At 37.3% G+C, this 21,676-nt stretch overlaps 1 protein-coding gene across 6 annotated transcripts in view; it reads right to left on the reverse strand.

The window, feature by feature from the left end:
• Positions 1–21,676, reverse strand: part of EXOC4 (exocyst complex component 4) — a 953,704-nt gene that overhangs the window by 870,413 nt on the left and 61,615 nt on the right. For 5 of the 6 annotated variants that reach the window (XM_037836132.1, XM_037836135.1, XM_037836134.1 and 2 more), the window contains exon 4: positions 1,838–2,022. The exons of the other annotated variant lie outside the window; for it this stretch is intronic. In XM_037836132.1, the coding sequence (XP_037692060.1) occupies positions 1,838–2,022 (185 nt within the window). The remainder of the gene's footprint in view (positions 1–1,837; positions 2,023–21,676) is intronic. 6 annotated transcript variants of the gene reach the window in all.

Below are 21,676 nucleotides of genomic sequence, written 5' to 3' on the forward strand. Positions count from 1 at the left end.
ATCATTACTGCTTCCATTCCTATCATTTTATTTTCATTCTTTGAAATACCTAAAATCATTGGATTTGTCAGTGTTCTCCGTCTTTCATACAGTATATCCTTCTTTCATTACCTTGTGTTTTTCTCTTCATATGGAGAAAGTTTCCCTCTATAACACTGATTTAATTCCTCTCTCTAATGCTTTAAACAAAGACTTAAATTTCTCTACTTCATTTTGTTTTTCTTTACATTTGTTCATGTTTTAGTCACTTCTGTTAGTATCTCTCCCAATTCTACTCTTACGGTGCCAACATTAGCATTCCACAGAAGCTATATGCTTGCTGCATACAACTGCAAAATCTCAGTGACATGCAACAATAGCGCATATTTTGGTGGTCAGCTGACCCAGGCTAGGCAGCAAAGCTGATCTTGGCTCGGTTCCCAATGTCCCTCATCCTTCTCCTGGGACCAAAACCGTCATGGTAGTGGCAGAGGCAGGAGAGAGCACACCCAAAAGCACATGCACATTTCAAGCCCCTCCTTGTGTCACATCCTCCTATCAGATGGCAAAAGCGAGTGATATGTCCGAGCCCAAAACTCAAACAGCAGGAAATATACTTCTCCCACTGAAATGGGAGGAGAAAGGAGTATTATTTTGATCAATGATTTAATCTACCACATTGTGCTTCTAGCATCTTTTGAGAAACGTTGACCTCAAGTCTTTTAAATTTGTCTTGTTTTATTTGTAAAAATTGTTTTCAAATATATGCTCTTCCTCTGAGACCTCAAGGTGATGCTCATTTTCCCTATGCTACAGAATATTTTCACAGGATGCATAGTGATGTTTTTTATTATCTATCATTGCTGGGAAGAAATCTACTCAGATTTGCTATTTACACCAGACACTAACTTAAAAAACAGGTACTAACACTTAGCCTATTCAGATACAGTCTTAAAGTTAAGCCACGCACAATTTGTGTTCCTGGCAGACCTTTGTCTAGTGCCCATCTGCTAAAGAGAGGTAGAAACTTCTCTTTCTCAGTAAGGGTCTCTGACTAAACTGAAGCATCATACAGAAATTTGGCCATTTATTCTTTGAACAGTATAGGACATGAAGACCTAATTCCCAGCATGCACTGTTTCCAGTGCTCTTCTGTCCTCAGATGGATGAAAATGTATGAGCATGCACACTTCAGTGGACTGTGCTAAAATGCCCTCTGAGAAGCATTTTAAAGGAATGCTGGAAAGACACATATCATGTACAGCTATCTGATATATGTTAATAACTCCCCTATTACACAATCTTAAGAGCTAATCGTATTCCCTACTGGGTCTATACTAACCTAATGAATTTGAGCCCACTCAGGGCCTTAAATATAGGGCTATGCTTCAACTAGCCCAAGGATAAAAGAAAACGGGTTCACTCTGAATGTCTCAAACTATTCCAGAAAGAGGACTGCCTAAAATTGAACACAACCCTAAGTAACAAAGACTCTTCAGCTCTTAAATCTATATTTCTTAATTAGGGTGACTTTGCTGACCAATTTAAGGATTTTTCACTTCCTTCTAAGATACACCAGACTATCGCTGACCTAGTATGTAAGAGGTCCACAGTAAATGTTATGTACATAATCTTACATAAGAAAATAATAAATGTCCAATGAATGAATGAACAAACTTTGAATGTCAGTCCTTCAGAACATGGAGTATTTGCTATTATAAAACCATCTTCTATTTTTGGAGACAATATGTTAAAAGGAAAAGTAAAATAAACTACAATGATATTCTGGAAATCAAAGAATATTCCTTACAACACTACACTGCTGCAAACACTGTCGCAAAGAGCCTCTTTAACTAACCTCATCCTCCCTTTTTCCTTGTTCCGCTGCACCACGCGGCTAGTGGACTTTATGTACAAGTGCCGGTGCAGTTCATCTATCAAAACCAGGTGGAGGTTCATCTTCTTGCTGTGAAGCTCCAGCCTAAGGTCACTCAGTCCTTCCACCTGAAGCAGAGGGCCCTCCAATGACTCAACTGCTGACACCTGAAAAGGGAAAACGATCACAATTAAATACCACAACTAAATAACCTAGCAACATTGTAAATAAGAAAGAATATTTTCAAATTGTACTATCAAAAAGGAGTTCAGGAAAAGCTTATCAGCATGCATCAGCCTTTGTAGAGTATAATGTGGCTAGGCCTAGTCTAGCACTTGAAGGGGTTTTCATTGAAGATAGATAATGCTGAAGAAGACAACCTTGGCAAAGGTAAAGATGAAGGCATAAAAGCACCCCAACAAATCTGTACATACTATGTATTTCCACATTTACTTCCTATAAACAGACCCATGCAAAAAGAGCTCTCCAATTAAATGATTATATTATTCATATTCTCACAAGCATTCCACATTCTAATAGTTTAAATAAACTTTTTTATGCAATTTTATTGAGATATAGTCACATACCATACAGTCACCCGAAGTGTGCAGTTGTTCACATTATCATCATAAACTTGTGTATTCATCACCACAATCAATTTTTGAACATTTTCATTACTCCAAAAAAGCATTAAAATAAGAATAAAAATAAAAGTAAAAAAGAACACCCAAAACATCCTATCCCCTCCATCCCTCTCCTATTGTTCATTTGCTTTTTTGTACTCCTCTGTCCATATATTAGATAAAGGGAGTGTGAACCACAAGGTTTTCACAATCACACCTTCAATCTCTTTGTGTTGCTGGGTCTAAGATGAGTCTCTTCTAAACAGCATATTGATGGTTAGTATTTTTCTAACCATTCTGCCAATCTGCATCTTTTAATTGGGGAGTTTAATCCATTCACATTCAATATTATTACTGGGAAGGCAGTTCTTGAAAAAGCCATCTTATCCCTTGGTTTTTATTTGTCAGATCTATTTTTTCCCTCTGTCTCTTTATTTCCTTTAAGGTACCCTTACGAGTACTCTTCAGTTCTGTGCCCTTCTCCAGGCCTCCCTCTATTTTTTTCTCAGCCAGTAGAACTCCCTTTAGTACTTCTTTTTGGGCAGATCTCTTGTTCACAAATTCTCTCAGCATTTGTTTGTCTGTGAAAATTCTAAGCTCTCCCTCAATTTTGAAGAAGAGCTTTGCTGGATAAAGAATTCTTGGATGGCATTTTTTTTCTTTCAACATTTTAAAGGTCATACCACTGCCTTATCACCTCCATGGTGCCTGCTGAGTAGTCAGTACTTGGTCTTATGTTGTTTCCCTTGTATGTGGTGAATCACTTCTCCCTTGCTGCTTTCAGAACTTTCTCTCCTTTTCTTCAACATTTGACAATCTGATTAGAATATGTCTCGGAGTGGGTTTATTTGGATTCTATTTGGAGTTCGTTGGGCATCTTTGCTTTGCATATCTATGTCATTTCTTGGCCCACAGCCCTTTTCCAGTGTTCTGAGCTCAACAGACTCCACAAGTCTCTGTTTTTATTTTTTATTCATTTATTTTTTCCATCAGCCCTGCTTCCTCTCTGCCAGGAGAGACCTCAGGGCTGCTTTCCTGCTTACTCCAGGTTTATCTGTACCTGTAGCTTGTATTCAGCAGTCCATATTTGTTAATTAAAACTGCAAGTGGAAGTTGGTTGAACTACCTGCCCTTGTTCCTTGTAAAGACTGCTTTTTTTCCCCACAGGAAAGTGTTCCAACTCAGCCTACCATGACAGTGGTGAAGGGTCACCAGCTCCACAGTTTGGGGGCTTTACTTACAGCACAATGCTGTGATATTGGCCCTTTCACCCATTCCAGACTGGTACATTATGTGTGTCCAGTCAAGGATGCCCCCCAAACAGCTTTTCCAGACTATTTACTAGCTGTTCCTGGCTGTTTACTAGCTGCTCTAGAGGACTAACTAAATTCCACACCTCTCAAAGCCGCCATCTTGCCCCACCTCCTTAAATAAACTTTTAATCAAAATTAGCCTTCTAAGACTAAGACTAAATAGAAGTGCACTATACATTTTTTAATAATAATTTATTCTCACAGTGATTTTGAGTCAGAGTTGGCTAGCCACATCTACATGTGTGTCTACAAATAGTCCCTCTCTACCTCTTTCTAATATACACATACACACAAAGGTAAATGCATTTTTTTTCCCAAAAATGTTACAAGCAGACAATAGCAGTCATCAACTCTGCTAGGCATGATCCAATTCGTTAGAAGAAATGGGATTTAAATGGTGAATATCAGATAAACTACAGAGACAGAGATGCTTCTGGTAAAAAATGACGTTTGGGAGATTTTGAAGACAAAACGGATTGGATGAATGATATTGGTATAAGAATGTCTACAATAAATTGAGAAAATGAGGGGATTCAGAGAACCTGAAAGAAATCACTTGGAAATACCAAGTGATTACTGCAAACAGGAAAAAAAAGCCAACATCTATATATGTATGATATGAGCCCATTTACTCATGTACATAAAATTATATACATGAGTAAATATACACTTGTTTTATGTTTGCTTGTTTAGAAGAAAAAAAACTTTAAATGAAGAATATACTCTAAATAGTATACCTTAGGAGGAAAAAAAAAAGGAAGGAAGAGGGAAACAAGAAAAAAAAAAATAGATTAGTGATGACTACAAGCTGAACTCAGAGGGAGAAGAGCACTACCAAGCTCCCTATAGAGATTAATGTGCTATGACTATTCCCTGCTTAGATTATACTTCTAAATATCCCTAGGATGTACAGATAAAGGCAATAACTACTGATACTTACTTCAGGGTAAAACCATTAAATGTAATTATGGATATAAACATGCTCATAAAAAATAAAGCATTTATACAAAAGCAATCAATAATGAAAGTCATGAAACATACTATTGATCAAAAATGTTCATCACAGTTCAACAGCAGTATATGCAGTAATCTACAAGCTTGTGAACAGTGAATACAGAAAGCTTTGTAGCTGCCAAAAACAAAACAGCCTGAGATGGTGAGGAAAATGCAGTAACTCACCCACAAACACATTACGTGTTTTGTGATATGCTATAATCAAATGTCAGTAGCAAATAAGTTTCCTTAAGTTAACCAAGAAAGAATCAAGGAATGGAAGAGTGACAAGCCGTGGGCCAGCTCTGCCCTCTGAAGCCTGCCAGTTCATTTTCACACTGACTTGCAAGTGCCCCTGCAACCATAGCCGCTGAGCCTTGTGCAAGCTGCCAGCAATTCCAAATGGAAAGGCAGCCTCACAAAATGACCAAAGTGTCCCCAAGGAAGGAAAACAACAACAAATTCATTTACATTTATGCCCTAAAATGGATTTTAACTCTGGTCTCTAGCAGAGAAAAGAGGATGCATTAACCTTCAGTGACATCAAGATCCAGAAAATGAAAAAATAATTTGGTAAACCCCTGGTCCATCATGTAGCCTTATCCCTTAAGGTAATTAAATCCAGCTGAGATATTTAAGCTTAAAAACCACCCACTGCACATCCACACTTCATTTGTTTGTAGGAATTTGTATGAAGATTTTTTAACCCAAAAAGCTTCTGTTCCAAACACAAAATTATATGACAATGAGACTTTCAAGACACCCCCCTACCAATTAAATAAGGAAAAGATGGAGGTAAAGCAACTTAGCATGGTGCCTGGCACATACTGAGTGTTCATTAAAATTATTTTTAACAGTACCTATTTATTACATGGGCAAAGAAACTCCAGAAATTGTTTTCAATGTTTTAGTGCAGCATTTTCAGGAAAGTGATGTTTCCATTATAGAACTATTGTAATCAATCAGATGACAAACTTCCTGAACATGCCCTCGACTCAAAATACCACCCAGTTAACTTATCAAGGGTAGTCATAGAAATAAAAGATTTGAAAACCTCACCACACAGAGACTAGTCTCTCATTTCCATAAGAAAACACAGTGCTTTGTTTTCTGACTGTGGAAAGTCTATTTATAAAGCTATAATAACTGAAGGCAGGCAGTAATTGTTTTCCTCTACCCTAACCTTACTAAAGTTGTACTCAAACCATTTTGAAAAAAATAGTTATCAATGCAACTTTTCATCTCTAGAACAACAGTTAAGAAACCTGACATTTATCTTATCTCATTTTAAGTAGCTTGTATCATAAAATTCACACATAAGACGCGGGGCAAGATGGCAGACTGGTGAGCTGTATGTTTTAGTTACTCCTCCAGGAAAGTAGGTAGAAAGCCAGGAACTGCGTGGACTGGACACCACAGAGCAATCTCACTTTGGGCATACTTCATACAACACTCATAAAAACGTGGAACTGCTGAGATCAGCGAAATCTGTAAGTTTTTGCGACCAGGGGACCCGTGCCCCTCCCTGCCAGGCTCAGTCCCCTGGGAGGAGGGGCTGTCAGCTCCGGGAAGGAGAAGGGAGAACTGCAGTGGCAGCCCTTATCGGAAACTCATTCTACTAATCCAAACTCCAACCATAGACAGACTGAGACCAGACACCAGAGAATCTGAGAGCAGCCAGCCCAGCAGAGAGGAGACAGGCATAGAAAAAAAACAACACGAAAAACTCCAAAATAAAAGCGGAGGATTTTTGGAGTTCTGGTGAACATAGAAAGGGGAAGGGCAGAGCTCAGGCCCTGAGGCGCATATGCAAATCCCAAAGAAAAGCTGATCTCTCTGGCCTGTGGACCTTTCCTTAATGGCCCTGGTTGCTTTGTCTCTTAGCATTTCAATAACCCATTAGATCTCTGGGGAGGGCCCTTTTTTTTTTTTTTTTAATCCTTTTTTCTTTTTCTAAAACAATTAGTCTAAGACGCCCAATACAGAAAGCTTCAAAGACTTGCAATTTGGGCAGGTCAAGACAAGAGCAGAACTAAGAGAGCTCTGAGACAAAAGGCAATAATCCAGTGGCTGAGAAAATTCACTAAACACCACAACTTCCCAAGAAAAGGGGGGTGTCAGCTCACAGCCATCATCCTGGTGGACAGGAAACACTCCTGCCCATCACCAGCCCCATAGCCCAGAGCTGCCCCAGACAACCCAGTGTGATGGAAGTGCTTCAAATAACAGGCACACACCACAAAACTGGGCATGGACATTAGCCTTCCCTGCAACCTCAGCTGATTGTCCCAGAGTTGGGAAGGTGGAGCAGTGTGAATCAACAAAGCCCCATTCAGCCATCATTTCAGCAGACTGGGAGCCTCCCTACACAGCCCAGCAGCCCAGAACTGCCCTGGGGGGACGGCACTCACCTGTGACATAGCACAGTCATCCCTCAACAGAGGACCTGGGGTGCACGGCCTGGAAGAGGGGCCCACTTGCACGTCTCAGGAGCCATACGCCAATACCAAGGACTTGTGGGTCAGCAGCAGAGACAAACTGTGGCAGGACTGAACTGAAGGATAAGACTATTGCAGCAGCTTTAAAACTCTAGGATCAACAGGGAGATTTGATTGTTAGGGCCACCACCCCTCACTGACTGCCCAGAAACACGCCCCATATACAGGGCAAGCAACACCAACTACACATGCAAGCTTGGTACACCATTTGGACCCCATAAGACTCACTCCCCCACTCACCAAAAAGGCTAAGCAGGGGAGAACTGGCTTGTGGAGAACAGGTGGCTCGTGGACGCCACCTGCTGGTTAGTTAGAGAAAGTGTACTCCATGAAGCTGTAGATCTGATAAATTAGAGACAAGGACTTCAATTGGTCTACAAAATCTAAAAGAACCCTATCAAGTTCAGCAAATGCCAAGAGGCCAAAAACAACAGAAAATTATAAAGCATATGAAAAAACCATACGATATGGATAACCCAAGCCCAAGCACCCAAATCAAAAGATCAGAAGAGACACAGCACCTAGAGCAGCTACTCAAAGAACTAAAGATGAACAATGAGACCATAGTACGGGAGACAAAGGAAATCAAGAAGACCCTAGAAGAGCATAAAGAAGACACTGCAAGACTAAATAAAAAAATGGATGATCTTATGGAAATTAAAGAAACTGTTGACCAAATTAAAAAGATTCTGGACACTCATAGTACAAGACTAGAGGAAATTGAACAACGAATCAGTGACCTGGAAGATGACAGAATGGAAAATGAAAGCATAAAAGAAAGAATGGGGAAAAAAAAATTGAAAAAATCGAAATGGACCTCAGGGATATGATAGATAATATGAAACGTCCAAATATAAGACTCATTGGTGTCCCAGAAGGGGAAGAAAAGGGTAAAGGTCTAGGAAGAGTATTCAAAGAAATTGTTGGGGAAAACTTCCCAAATCTTCTAAACAACATAAATACACAAATCATAAATGCCCAGCAAACTCCAAATACAATAAATCCAAATAAACCCACTCCGAGACATATACTGATCACACTGTCAAACACAGAAGAGAAGGAGCAAGTTCTGAAAGCAGCAAGAGAAAAGCAATTCACCACATACAAAGGAAACAGCATAAGACTAAGTAGTGACTACTCAGCAGCCACCATGGAGGCGAGAAGGCAGTGGCACGATATATTTAAAATTCTGAGTGAGAAAAATTTCCAGCCAAGAATACTTTATCCAGCAAAGCTCTCCTTCAAATTTGAGGGAGGGCTTAAATTTTTCACAGACAAACAAATGCTGAGAGAATTTCCTAACAAGAGACCTGCCCTACTGGAGATACTAAAGGGGGCCCTACAGACAGAGAAACAAAGACAGGACAGAGAGACTTGGAGAAAGGTTCAGTACTAAAGAGATTCAGTATGGGTACAATAAAGGATATTAATAGACAGAGGGGAAAAATATGACAAACATAAACCAAAGGATAAGATGGCTGATTCAAGAAATGCCTTCACGGTTATAACGTTGAATGTAAATGGATTAAACTCCCCAATTAAAAGATATAGATTCGCAGAATGGATCAAAAAAAATGAACCATCAATATGTTGCATACAAGAGACTCATCTTAGACACAGGGACACAAAGAAACTGAAAGTGAAAGGATGGAAAAAAATATTTCATGCAAGCTACAGCCAAAAGAAAGCAGGTGTAGCAATATTAATCTCAGATAAAATAGACTTCAAATGCAGGGATGTTTTGAGAGACAAAGAAGGCCACTACATACTAATAAAAGGGGCAATTCAGCAAGAAGAAATAACAATCGTAAATGTCTATGCACCCAATCAAGGTGCCACAAAATACATGAGAGAAACATTGGCAAAACTAAAGGAAGCAATTGATGTTTCCACAATAATTGTGGGAGACTTCAACACATCACTCTCTCCTATAGATAGATCAACCAGACAGAAGACCAATAAGGAAATTGAAAACCTAAACAATCTGATAAATGAATTAGATTTAACAGACATATACAGGACATTACATCCCAAATCACCAGGATACACATACCTTTCTAGTGCTCACGGAACTTTATCCAGAATAGATCATATGCTGGGACATAAAACAAGCCTCAATAAATTTAAAAAGATTGAAATTATTCAAAGCACATTCTCTGACCACAATGGAATACAATTAGAAGTCAATAACCATCAGAGACTTAGAAAATTCACAAATACCTGGAGGTTAAACAACACACTCCTAAACAATCAGTGGGTTAAAGAAGAAATAGCAAGAGAAATTGCTAAATATATAGAGACGAATGAAAATGAGAACACAACATACCCAAACCTATGGAATGCAGCAAAAGCAGTGCTAAGGGGGAAATTTATAGCACTAAACGCATATATTAAAAAGGAAGAAAGAGCCAAAATCAAAGAACTAATGGATCAACTGAAGAAGCTAGAAAATGAACAGCAAACCAATCCTAAACCAAGTACAAGAAAAGAAATAACAAGGATTAAAGCAGAAATAAATGACATAGAGAACAAAAAAACAATAGAGAGGATAAATATCACCAAAAGTTGGTTCTTTGAGAAGATCAACAAGATTGACAAGCCCCTAGCTACACTGACAAAATCAAAAAGAGAGAAGACCCATATAAACAAAATAATGAATGAAAAAGGTGACATAACCGCAGATCCTGAAGAAATTAAAAAAATTATAAGAGGATATTATGAACAACTGTATGGCAACAAATTGGATAATGTAGAGGAAATGGACAATTTCCTGGAAACATATGAACAACCTAGACTGCCAGAGAAGAAATAAAAGACCTCAACCAACCCATCACAAGCAAAGAGATCCAATCAGTCATCAAAAATCTTCCCACAAATAAATGCCCAGGGCCAGATGGCTTCACAGGCGAATTCTACCAAACTTTCCAGAAAGAACTGACACCAATCTTACTCAAACTCTTTCAAAACATTGAAGAAAATGGAACACTACCTAACTCATTTTATGAAGCTAACATCAATCTAATACCAAAACCAGGCAAAGATCCTACAAAAAAGGAAAACTACCGGCCAATCTCCCTAATGAATCTAGATGCAAAAATCCTCAACAAAATACTTGCAAATCGAATCCAAAGACACATTAAAAAAATCATACACCATGACCAAGTGGGGTTTATTCCAGGCATGCAAGGATGGTTCAACATAAGAAAATCAATCAATGTATCACAACACATTAACAAGTCAAAAGGGAAAAATCAATTGATCATCTCAATAGATGCTGAAAAAGCATTTGACAAAATCCAACATCCGTTTTTTATAAAAACACTTCAAAAGGTAGGAATTGAAGGAAACTTCCTCAACATGATAAAGAGCATATATGAAAAACCCACAGCCAGCATAGTACTCAATGGTGAGAGAATGAAAGCCTTCCCTCTAAGATCAGGAACAAGACAAGGATGCCCGCTGTCACCACTGTTATTCAACATTGTGCTGGAAGTGCTAGCCAGGGCAATCCGGCAAGACAAAGAAATAAAAGGCATCCAAATTGGAAAAGAAGAAGTAAAACTCTCATTGTTTGCAGATGATATGATCTTCTATCTAGAAAACCCTGAGAAATCGACGATACAGCTACTAGAGCTAATAAATAAATTTAGCAAAGTAGCGGGATACAAGATTAATGCACATAAGTCAGTAATGTTTCTATATGCTAGAAATGAACAAACTGAAGAGACACTCAAGAAAAAGATACCATTTTCAATAGCAACTAAAAAAATCAAGTACCTAGGAATAAACTTAACCAAAGATGTAAAAGACCTATACAAAGAAAATTACATAACTCTACTAAAAGAAATAGAAGGGGACCTTAAAAGATGGAAAAATATTCCATGTTCATGGATACGAAGACTAAATGTCATTAAGATGTCAATTCTACCGAAACTCATCTACAGATTCAATGCAATCCCAATCAAAATTCCAACAACCTACTTTGCAGACTTGGAAAAGCTAGTTATCAAATTTATTTGGAAAGGGAAGATGCCTCGAATTGCTAAAGACACTCTACAAAAGAAAAACGAAGTGGGAGGACTTACACTCCCTGACTTTGAAGCTTATTATAAAGCCACAGTTGCCAAAACAGCATGGTACTGGCACAAAGACAGACATATAGATCAATGGAATCGAATTGAGAATTCAGAGATAGACCCTCAGATCTATGGCCGACTGATCTTTGATAAGGCCCCCAAAGTCACCGAACTGAGCCATAATGGTCTTTTCAACAAATGGGGCTGGGAGAGTTGGATATCCATATCCAAAAGAATGAAAGAGGACCCCTACCTCACCCCCTACACAAAAATTAACTCAAAATGGACCAAAGATCTCAATATAAAAGAAAGTACCATAAAACTCCTAGAAGATAATGTAGGAAAACATCTTCAAGACCTTGTATTAGGCGGCCACTTCCTAGACTTTACACCCAAAGCACAAGCAACAAAAGAGAAAATAGATAAATGGGAACTCCTCAAGCTTAGAAGTTTCTGCACCTCAAAGGAATTTCTCAAAAAGGTAAAGAGGCAGCCAACTCAATGGGAAAAAATTTTTGGCAACCATGTATCTGACAAAAGACTGATATCTTGCATATATAAAGAAATCCTACAACTCAATGACAATAGTACAGTCGGCCCAATTAAAAAATGGGCAAAAGATTTGAAAAGACAGTTCTCTGAAGAGGAAATACAAATGGCCAAGAAACACATGAAAAAATGTTCAGCTTCACTAGCTATTAGAGAGATGCAAATTAAGACCACAATGAGATACCATCTAACACTGGTTAGAATGGCTGCCATTAAATAAACAGGAAACTACAAATGCTGGAGGGGATGTGGAGAAATTGGAACTCTTATTCATTGTTGGTGGGACTGTATAATGGTTCAGCCACTCTGGAAGTCAGTCTGGCAGTTCCTTAGAAAACTAGATATAGAGTTACCATTCGATCCAGCGATTGCACTTCTCGGTATATACCCGGAAGATCGGAAAGCAGTGACACGAACAGATATCTGCACGCCAATGTTCATAGCAGCATTATTCACAATTGCCAAGAGATGGAAACAACCCAAATGTCCTTCAACAGATGAGTGGATAAATAAAATGTGGTATATACACACGATGGAATACTACGTGGCAGTAAGAAGGAACGATCTCGTGAAACATATGACAACATGGATGAACCTTAAAGACATAATGCTGAGCAAAATAAGCCAGGCACAAAAAGAGAAATATTATATGCTACCACTAATGTGAACTTTGAAAAATGTAAAACAAATGGTTTATAATGTAGAATGTAGGGGAACTAGCAATAGAGAGCAATTAAGGAAGGGGGAACAATAATCCAAGAAGAACAGATAAGCTATTTAACGTTCTGGGGATGCCCAGGAATGACTATGGTCTGTTAATTTCTGATGGATATAGTAGGAACAAGTTCACAGAAATGTTGCTATATTATGTAATTTTCTTGGGGTAAAGTAGGAACATGTTGGAAGTTAAGCAGTTATCTTAGGTTAGTTGTCTTTTTCTTACTCCCTTGTTATGGTCTCTTTGAAATGTTCTTTTATTGTATGTTTGTTTTCTTTTTAACTTTTTTTTCATACAGTTCATTTAAAAAAGAAGGGAAAGTTAAAAAAAAAAAAAAAAAAGAAAAACAAGGGGAAAAAAAAAAAGATGTAGTGCCCCCTTGAGGAGCCTGTGGAGAATGCAGGGGTATTGGCCTACCCCACCTCGATGGTTGCTAACATGACCACAGACATAGGGGACTGGTGGTTTGATGGGTTGAGCCCTCTACCATAGGTTTTACCCTTGGGAAGACGGTTGCTGCAAAGGAGAGGCTAGGCCTCCCTATGGTTGTTCCTAAGAGCCTCCTCCCGAATGCCTCTTTGTTGCTCGGATGTGGCCCTCTCTCTCTGCCTAAGCCAACTTGAAAGGTGAAATCACTGCCCTCCCCACTACGTGGGATCAGACACCCAGGGGAGTGAATCTCCCTGGCAACGTGGAATATGACTCCCGGGGAGGAATGCAGACCCAGCATCGTGGGACGGAGAACATCTTCTTGACCAAAAGGGGGATGTGAAAGGAAATGAAATAAGCTTCAGTGGCAGAGAGATTCCAAAAGGAGCCGAGAGGTCACTCTGGTGGGCACTGTTACGCACACTTTAGACAACCCTTTTTAGGTTCCAAAGAATTGGGGTAGCTGGTGGTGGATACCTGAAACTATCAAACTACAACCCAGAACCCATGAATCTCGAAGACAGTTGTATAAAAATGTAGCTTATGAGGGGTGACAATGGGATTGGGAAAGCCATAAGGACCACACTCCACTTTGTCTAGTTTATGCATGGATGAGTAGAAAAATAGGGGAAGGAAACAAACAGACAAAGGTACCCAGTGTTCTTTTTTACTTCAATTGCTCTTTTTCACTCTAATTATTATTCTTGTTATTTTTGTGTGTGTGCTAATGAAGGTGTCAGGGATTGATTTAGGTGATGAATGTACAACTATGTAATGGTACTGTAAACAATCGAAAGTACGATTTGTTTTGTATGACTGCGTGGTATGTGAATATATCTCAATAAAATGAAGATAAAAAAAAAACTTTTGGGCATCAAAGGGTATGAGAAAGAATGTAAAAAGACAACCTATAGAATGGAGAAAATATTTAGAAAATAAGTACCTGATAAGGGAAAATATAAAGCAAATACATTTATTTATATTATATTCAGAAAATATAAAGAACTCCTACAACTACACAACAAGACAAACAAACCAATTAAAAAGTGGGTAAAGCATTTGAATAGGTTTTTTTCCAAAGATGTTATTCAAATGGACAAGTATAGGAAAAGATGCTCAACATCATTAACCATTAGAGAAATACAAACTAAAACTACAATGGGATATATTTCACATACACTAACATTGCTATTATTAAAAACAAACAAAACAAAACCAAAACTGAAAATAACCAGAGTTGGTGGGGATGCAGAGAAGCAGCAACCCATATATTGTTGGTGGAATGTAAGATGGTGCAACCACTGTGGAAAACAGTGGGGGTGGTTCCTCAGAAAACTAAACATAGAATTTCTATATGACCCAGCAATTCCACTCCTTGGCATATACCCAAAAGTAATGAAAACAGGGACTCAGACGAGTACTTGTATCCCAGTTTTGATCACAGCATTAGTCACAACAGTCAAAAATCCACTGAGGTATGTCCATACAAGGGAATATTATTCAGCTGTAAAAATACATGAAGTGCCAGTACATGCCACACATGGATGAACCCTGAAGACATCATGTTCAGTGAAATAAACCAGGTAAAAATGGAAAAATATTATATAATTTCTCTTATATGAAATACTTACAATAATGAAGTTCCTAGAGACAGAAAGTAGAATAATGATGTGACAGGAGAGGGGAGTGGACAGTTCTTCCTTAATAAGTATGAACTGTAGCTTATGAGGGGTGACAATGTGATCGGAAAAGCCATGTGGATCACACTCCCCTATGTCCAGTGTATGGATGGATGAGTAGAAAAAATGAGGGCAAAAAAAAAAAAAGCACCCAGTGTTCTTTTTTACTTTAATTGCTCTTTTTCACTTTAATTTTTATCCTTATTACTTTTGTGTGTGTGGTAATGAAAATGTTCAAAAATTAATTTTGGTGATGGATGCACAACTATATGGTGGTACTGTGAACAACTGATTGTACACTTTGTATGACTGCATGGTATGTGAATATATCTCAATAAAATTGAATTATTAAAAAATAAAAAGGAAAAAAAATTCACACATAAAGGAAAACTTGGTGAGGCAGCATACAGTCAACCTAACAGACTATCACTGATGGTCAACTCTGTTGAACTGTGGAGTTTGGTTTCCAGGCATTTTCTAACATCTGGCTTCACTAGAAGAGAAATTATTCAGTATTCATCTATATTTAGCACTGTTTATAACTATTGACAACTAAAGGAAATTTTTTAAATGTATGAGAAGTGGTCATTTTATAAATTATTTCACTGTTTTCCAAATTTCATGACTCCAAAGCACCTTTTACATAACAAACTGAAGCAACATCAATACGATTCATGAGATGTAGTTGTATTCAAGTAGACAGCAACAAAATGGTTTCACAGCTCAGTTCATAAGTGTACCAAGCTACACTGAATAATGTCACAAATATACATTAAAATTATAGGATAACACATAAGAGATGTAAGACAACATACAATAGTACAGTTGGTTATGCTGTCTGTTTGCCTATTCACAGATCAAATACCATATATTCATGCCCCAAATGATCTCTAATATGTCCTCAAGTATGCCACACCATTTCTTAAAAGTAGTTAACTGCATAATGATAAGAACTAATTAAATTCATTTGGAATTTTTCTTACATTATTTAAAAAATAACTGGGTGGAAAAAAGATACTATTAGCAAGAATTTTTGCTTTCACAGTAGACCTATTACCATGTAACAAAAAGTTAGTGTTCTATTCACAAACCACTGATATAGATCATAGAACTCTGTTATTGAGATTTAAACATTTCCTTTAGAATTATGAAGATAAGCAAACATTTTCAAAATGTTTAACACCTGATATTGAACAGGACAGCATGTTCTGCCATTACAAACCTAACCACATAAGAAAACAAAAATTTTGAAAAGTGTTTCTGTGAATCAAAAAACAGATTTAAAAAATACAGTTAAAATGTACATAATTAAGAACTGTCTGGTACTTCAAGAAATTTTGCCTTGAATTGAAAGATAAGCCTACAACAAAGGATCATCTTTCTAAATAAGGAAGCACAGCACACAAACTTTCTTGCCCAAAGTTCTATTTCTCAATTTTAGTATAAACCACAGGAAAATATTCTTCAATAGTTAAGTGTTTGTCTCCTTCCAGTCTGACTCAAGCTTATTAGGTAAAAAGACTTGATTTTGTGCTTTGACACAATGGAACAAACCCATGGAACAGTTTTGAAGGAATCCATCATTGAAGAAATGATGGAAAAGAAACTGCTGATCTTTTTTTAAGTTGGGGAATGTGAGACACACAAAGGTAGATGACATTAGTTAAAAACAACAACAACAACAAAAAAAAAAAAAAAAAAAAAAAAAAAACCTAAGGCTCAAGCCAAAAGAAAAGAATTTATGACCAAAAAAAAAAAACCTAATAACTAAACCATCTGCTAGCTAATGAAAATACTTACTTTGGCAACAGTGTTCCCTAAAGAAAGCAAATGTGTTGCTACTGTGAGTCCAAAACAAACATTTCCTGCAGGACTTTGAAGATAATTACAGGGTTCCAAAATGTTGTAGCACTTTTCAATAGGTCAATATGTCTCCCTTCAGTAAGTATTTTTCTAGTAAGACAACAGAAGCTTTCTGAAAATGTTTCCTTGGTCCAATTTAGAGATACAGGAAAAAGATACAAAAGAAACTATTTCAGAGAATTGATACCTTCTCCCTTCCTACATGTATATAAGAAGACACAAGTTAAACTAACTCGTTGAATACTCTCAAATAAATGAGAACACCAAAAATCGCTGGCTATGGAGCAACAAAAGAAACATGCCTTGAAACACAGGATCTACTCAGCGCCCAGGTCACTGGTCTACTAGTAGACACCCAGCCGCCAGCCTGGACTGCTAGAATGCGACCTCCGTGGCTTCAGGCCCTGCTCTTCGGGACTCCCCTCCACCCCCGGGTCTCCAACTTCAGGCTCAGGGAGTCCCAGATGCAGAATGTGAAAGGAGAAAGACTCAAATGCACAGGGAAGATATTTATTACACATGTCCCAAGAATCCCAGATCATTCACTCTCCAAACGATTTCCATTTTCTTACACCATATTTCGCAAAGAAAAATTTAGATCTTGATCAGAAGAAAATAATACAAGATAAATACAGAATGCAGCTTAAGAAAAAAAAAACAGCATCATCCATGTGTTGGTTTGAACCATAAGAAACTACTTTTTTACAGTCAAAAAATGGTTAAATACTGGCTATTTCATATTGTTCAACCACACAGTTTTAACAGCAGATCTGAAAGCTTTGGTGCATCTAGGACACCAAAGTGCTCTATGTAGAACATTGTGGCCTTTATAGAACCCTTTTTAACTGCACCAGATATATCGGAAACAATTTTAATAGTAAAATACAATGCTATATTATGTGTATGTGACATAAAACTACAACCATGTCAAACTATGTTCATGAAAATCCCAATTGATAATATCATCCACTCAACCTATATACAGCATGACACTAGTCACTACAGGGAGCATAGGTTTTCAGGATGACTTTGTTCGGTCTTCATGCAGAAAGACTGCAGAGTGTAGGATTTGCAAAGAATAAATGGAATCCATACAAGGCTTGGGCTATAGTGAAGGTTTGGGGAAGTCTTAGGGGATCCATAGGAAAAACAGAATCTCTGATCCCAGCTTCACTGGAGAAGACTAAGAAAATGTTTTTAGCTTCCTATGGCTCAGCTTTGCCACAGCCTGAAGCCCTCAGGGCTATTGACAGTTTGGTATTTAACAAAGACTTCCCAAGATAGCTGCTTCACAGGGCAAGGCCAAGTGCCTGGAGCAAGAACATCCCCCCACTCCTCCCAACTCCTCATCCTATAAGCTAATCAAATCAGGCAATCAAAAATGCTCATTCTGAAATCAGTTTGATAACATAATATTGATCATACCCATTCAGGTGCCCCTTCTCCCTCAGGAAACCCAATACCTATAATGCATATTCAGCATGTCCTCACCATTAAAAACAGATGCTGTCTACCTCCATTCTCCCTTCATTACTGCCAGGGTTATTGCATGTTTTTATTTAATAAACTTTCATCAACTCAAATGAAGGGTTGTTATTAGTTGCACTAAAAGCCAAATGATAATGCTCTAGAGAGATATCAGTGTTTGCTGATGCATTAACAAAGAGAGAACAGGGCTGAGGTCAAGTAAGTGGCAATGTAAATGAGGCCGTATTAGGTACTAAGGGCTTAATGCAATAGACTGCCTGGGAGATAATGGAATTTATAGAATAAAGCAAATGGGATGAAGTTACTGATAAGTGAATGAAAGGAAGGGGCCTGTAAGAAAAAGTGCTGTCAAAGAAAAGGCCTTTTACTTGTGAATTTCTTCTTTAAAGTATCTTAAAATCCATCTTAGAAAACAAAACTCTAAAGAGATCAAATGTGACTTCTAGTTCCAAGAAGGTTCTCACCCCATTAGTGCCCTGAAACACAGTCTTGTTCTAAAAGCATACCATTTTATTAAGTCATTCTTAAGCATTCTTTGGGGTTTTTTTGCTGTTGTTGTTTTTACCTTATTTATTTTGAGTTAAACATCAGGGAACTCTCCCACAAATAATTCCCAGATTTTATTAAAGCAAAACATCACCTGTTCTCTTTTTTTTCTCCCTCCTGAAAAGCAGCAGCAGCCAGGTCTCCTAAAGTATTCCACCAGCCCATGCCCCACAAAATCACAGTACCTCAGAGATGAAATCTAAGAATTTTCTATTATAAAGGATCTCAAAGGTTGTGAAGTTTGGGGCCCTACCCAAGTGTCACGGATGAAAAAAGTGAGGCCCAGAAATGTATTGTTTTCTTAACCTTTATTTTTCTTTTGAATTACAAAAGTAATTATTTAAAATGTTTAATCAAGAAAACTTGGAGACCACAGAAAATTACAAAGGAAAAAGATTGTCCATATTCTCTCTCACTAATCAGATATAATAATATAGTATACTAATCTGACCCCTTCCAATCATTTTTTCCATGCAAAATTTTTACAAAAAATAGTATTATTTTTAAACGTTTTTTTTCAGTTGTCAATACATTGAGAAGAGTTACCCAACACTAAATATCATGTGATTTTTAATACCACACGTGACTTAAAACCAATTCTCTACACTTAGCTGTTGCTTATTTATTTATTTTAATAAATCTCACTGTGGCAAACATCCTTATACATACATACTATTGAACACATAAATTCTTAATTCTTTCCTTAACATGAAATTCTAGAAGTAGAATTTCAAGTCCAAAGTTATGCACATATTTAGCGCTTCTGATGCATAATGCCAAATTAAGACCCTTATTTATTCTAAATGTCCTTATAATAGATCTGTTGACAATTACTTCCTTGATGAAATTAAACTAAACCTAAAACCTTATGAGACAGATAAGCTTATGGTAAAGCTCAGAAAAAATACTTCTTTGTTCCTTAACCTTATGATCCTTTCAATTTCCAGTTTCCATCAGTGTTTCTAAAGAAAGCAATAAAATCTAGGTTTATTTTCCAAAATGCGAGAGAAGAGACCACTAGGAAACACATTCTCCTTTAAAAACTGTCCCAAAGTCTGTCATCTTACTTGTTATCCTGGGATAAGAAAAAGTTACAGAACAACTCTCCTCTTCACAAGTTCTTGAAGGAGGTCCTTAAGACTCACTTCAGGCTCATACTTAAATAAAGACAATTTCACCCACACACTGCAAGAACCCCAAATCCATTAGAAATGCTCTGTACTTATACAGCTCTTTACTAACACGAACTATTAAAATCTCACAAAGGAATATGAGAGGAATATGGCTGTTTTCATTTTAAGAGCTTGGCAAATACAAGTAATTAGTACTGGGATGAATCTCAGAGAAAACAGACTTCTTTAACAAACTCCTCTTACCTTGTCAAGGCAAGCAAATGCTACTCACAAGTATTCTCAGACTATCATCAAACTGAGATAAAGGGCTCCCATCAACAACACTGGGTTATCATCAGCTACAATTTACACTTACATGTGGTTCCCATTTGGTGACACAGCTATACTGACTGACCAATCAGCAACCTGTTCAGGGAGGACTCAAACAGGTATCTGTACACTGATGTTGAAAACAGCATTATTCACAATAGCCAACAGATGGAAACAATCCAAATATCCTGCAACAGATGAATGGATAAACAAAATGTGGTATATACATACAATGGAATACTATTCTGTCATAAAAGGGAATGCAATTCTGATACATGCTACAATACAGACGAATCTTGAAAACACTATGCTAAGAGAAGGCATCCAGAAACAAAAGGACAAATGTTATATAATTCCACTTATATAAGACATCTAAAATAAGCAAATTTATAGAGAGAGAAAGCAGATTAGAGGCTACCAGGAACTGGAGGAAAGAGAGAACAGGGAGTTACAGCTTAATGGGTACAGAGTTTCTGTTTGCAGTGATGAAAAAGTTTTGGTAATGGATGGTGATGGTCATACAACATTGTGAATGTAATGAATGCCCCTGAACTGAACACTTAAAAAATGGTTAAAATAGTAAATTTTATGTTGTATGTATGTTACCACATTAAATATGTTTAAACTAAAAAAATTGTTTTAAAAATGTTAAGCCTGTTCCAGAAGTCCATACATAATGATAAAACCAGAAATAAATGGAGGAAGTCAGCAAAGGACTTGCATATTATTCTTGATTTAGATCATTTCTCCTACAGACTCAAGTGCATACACACACTTGTTTTATGTGATTAAAACATGTTTCATCAGTGATGGTAGCACCAAAACAGAAATACTGCTCAATGTAAAAACATTAGCCCCAGATGACTGCCTTTTCTTTTTAACTGGTATTGGGTGATGGGGATGGGGATGATGATACCTATAGCACTTTAAGTTTGTATATTCCTTTATATTTTAACAAAGTACTGCTTCTGTACAAGACCTCATTTTTATTCTCACAACCATTCTATAACATAGACAGAATAAGTACTTGTATATCCACCTGACAGATAAGGACGCCAAAAAACAACTCACTAGTTTTGTGATCTTAGACAAATCAAATAAATAACCAGGGAAGGAAAGTGATTATTTGTCTAAGGTCACAAAACTGGTGAGCTGTTGAGTCAGAACTAGAATTAAGACCTTCCAGCTTTTAAATCATTTTGTTTCCACTACACCAAACTGAACCTAGCCAACCACTTGTCAATTAACAGAATTGTGCCCCATTTTCATTCTATTAAATCCCTGCAATAAATCAGTAAGAATCCACAGCAAAGATGCAGGAATCAGAGCATCAAGATACAAAAGGTGACTACACAGAAGGGTACTGAGTTAGCTGGAACCTGGAGAAACATCTAAGTCACCCATTGAAGTAAACTCATTTTGACCAAATTATCAGGCAATAAAATCAGAAGAAAATCCAAATACTCATCAGTTGTATCCCAAAATTGCAACAGAAGATGGCAACAAAGTAACTTCAAACATTTCTACATAAAAAGTGAATACCAACATGTGATGTCTGTCTTTTACAAATACTGAAGGCTGATAGAAAATGAAGTAAAAAGCAA

Source organism: Choloepus didactylus, chromosome 5, assembly GCF_015220235.1.
Source record: "Choloepus didactylus isolate mChoDid1 chromosome 5, mChoDid1.pri, whole genome shotgun sequence".
Taxonomy (NCBI): Eukaryota; Metazoa; Chordata; class Mammalia; order Pilosa; family Megalonychidae; genus Choloepus; species Choloepus didactylus.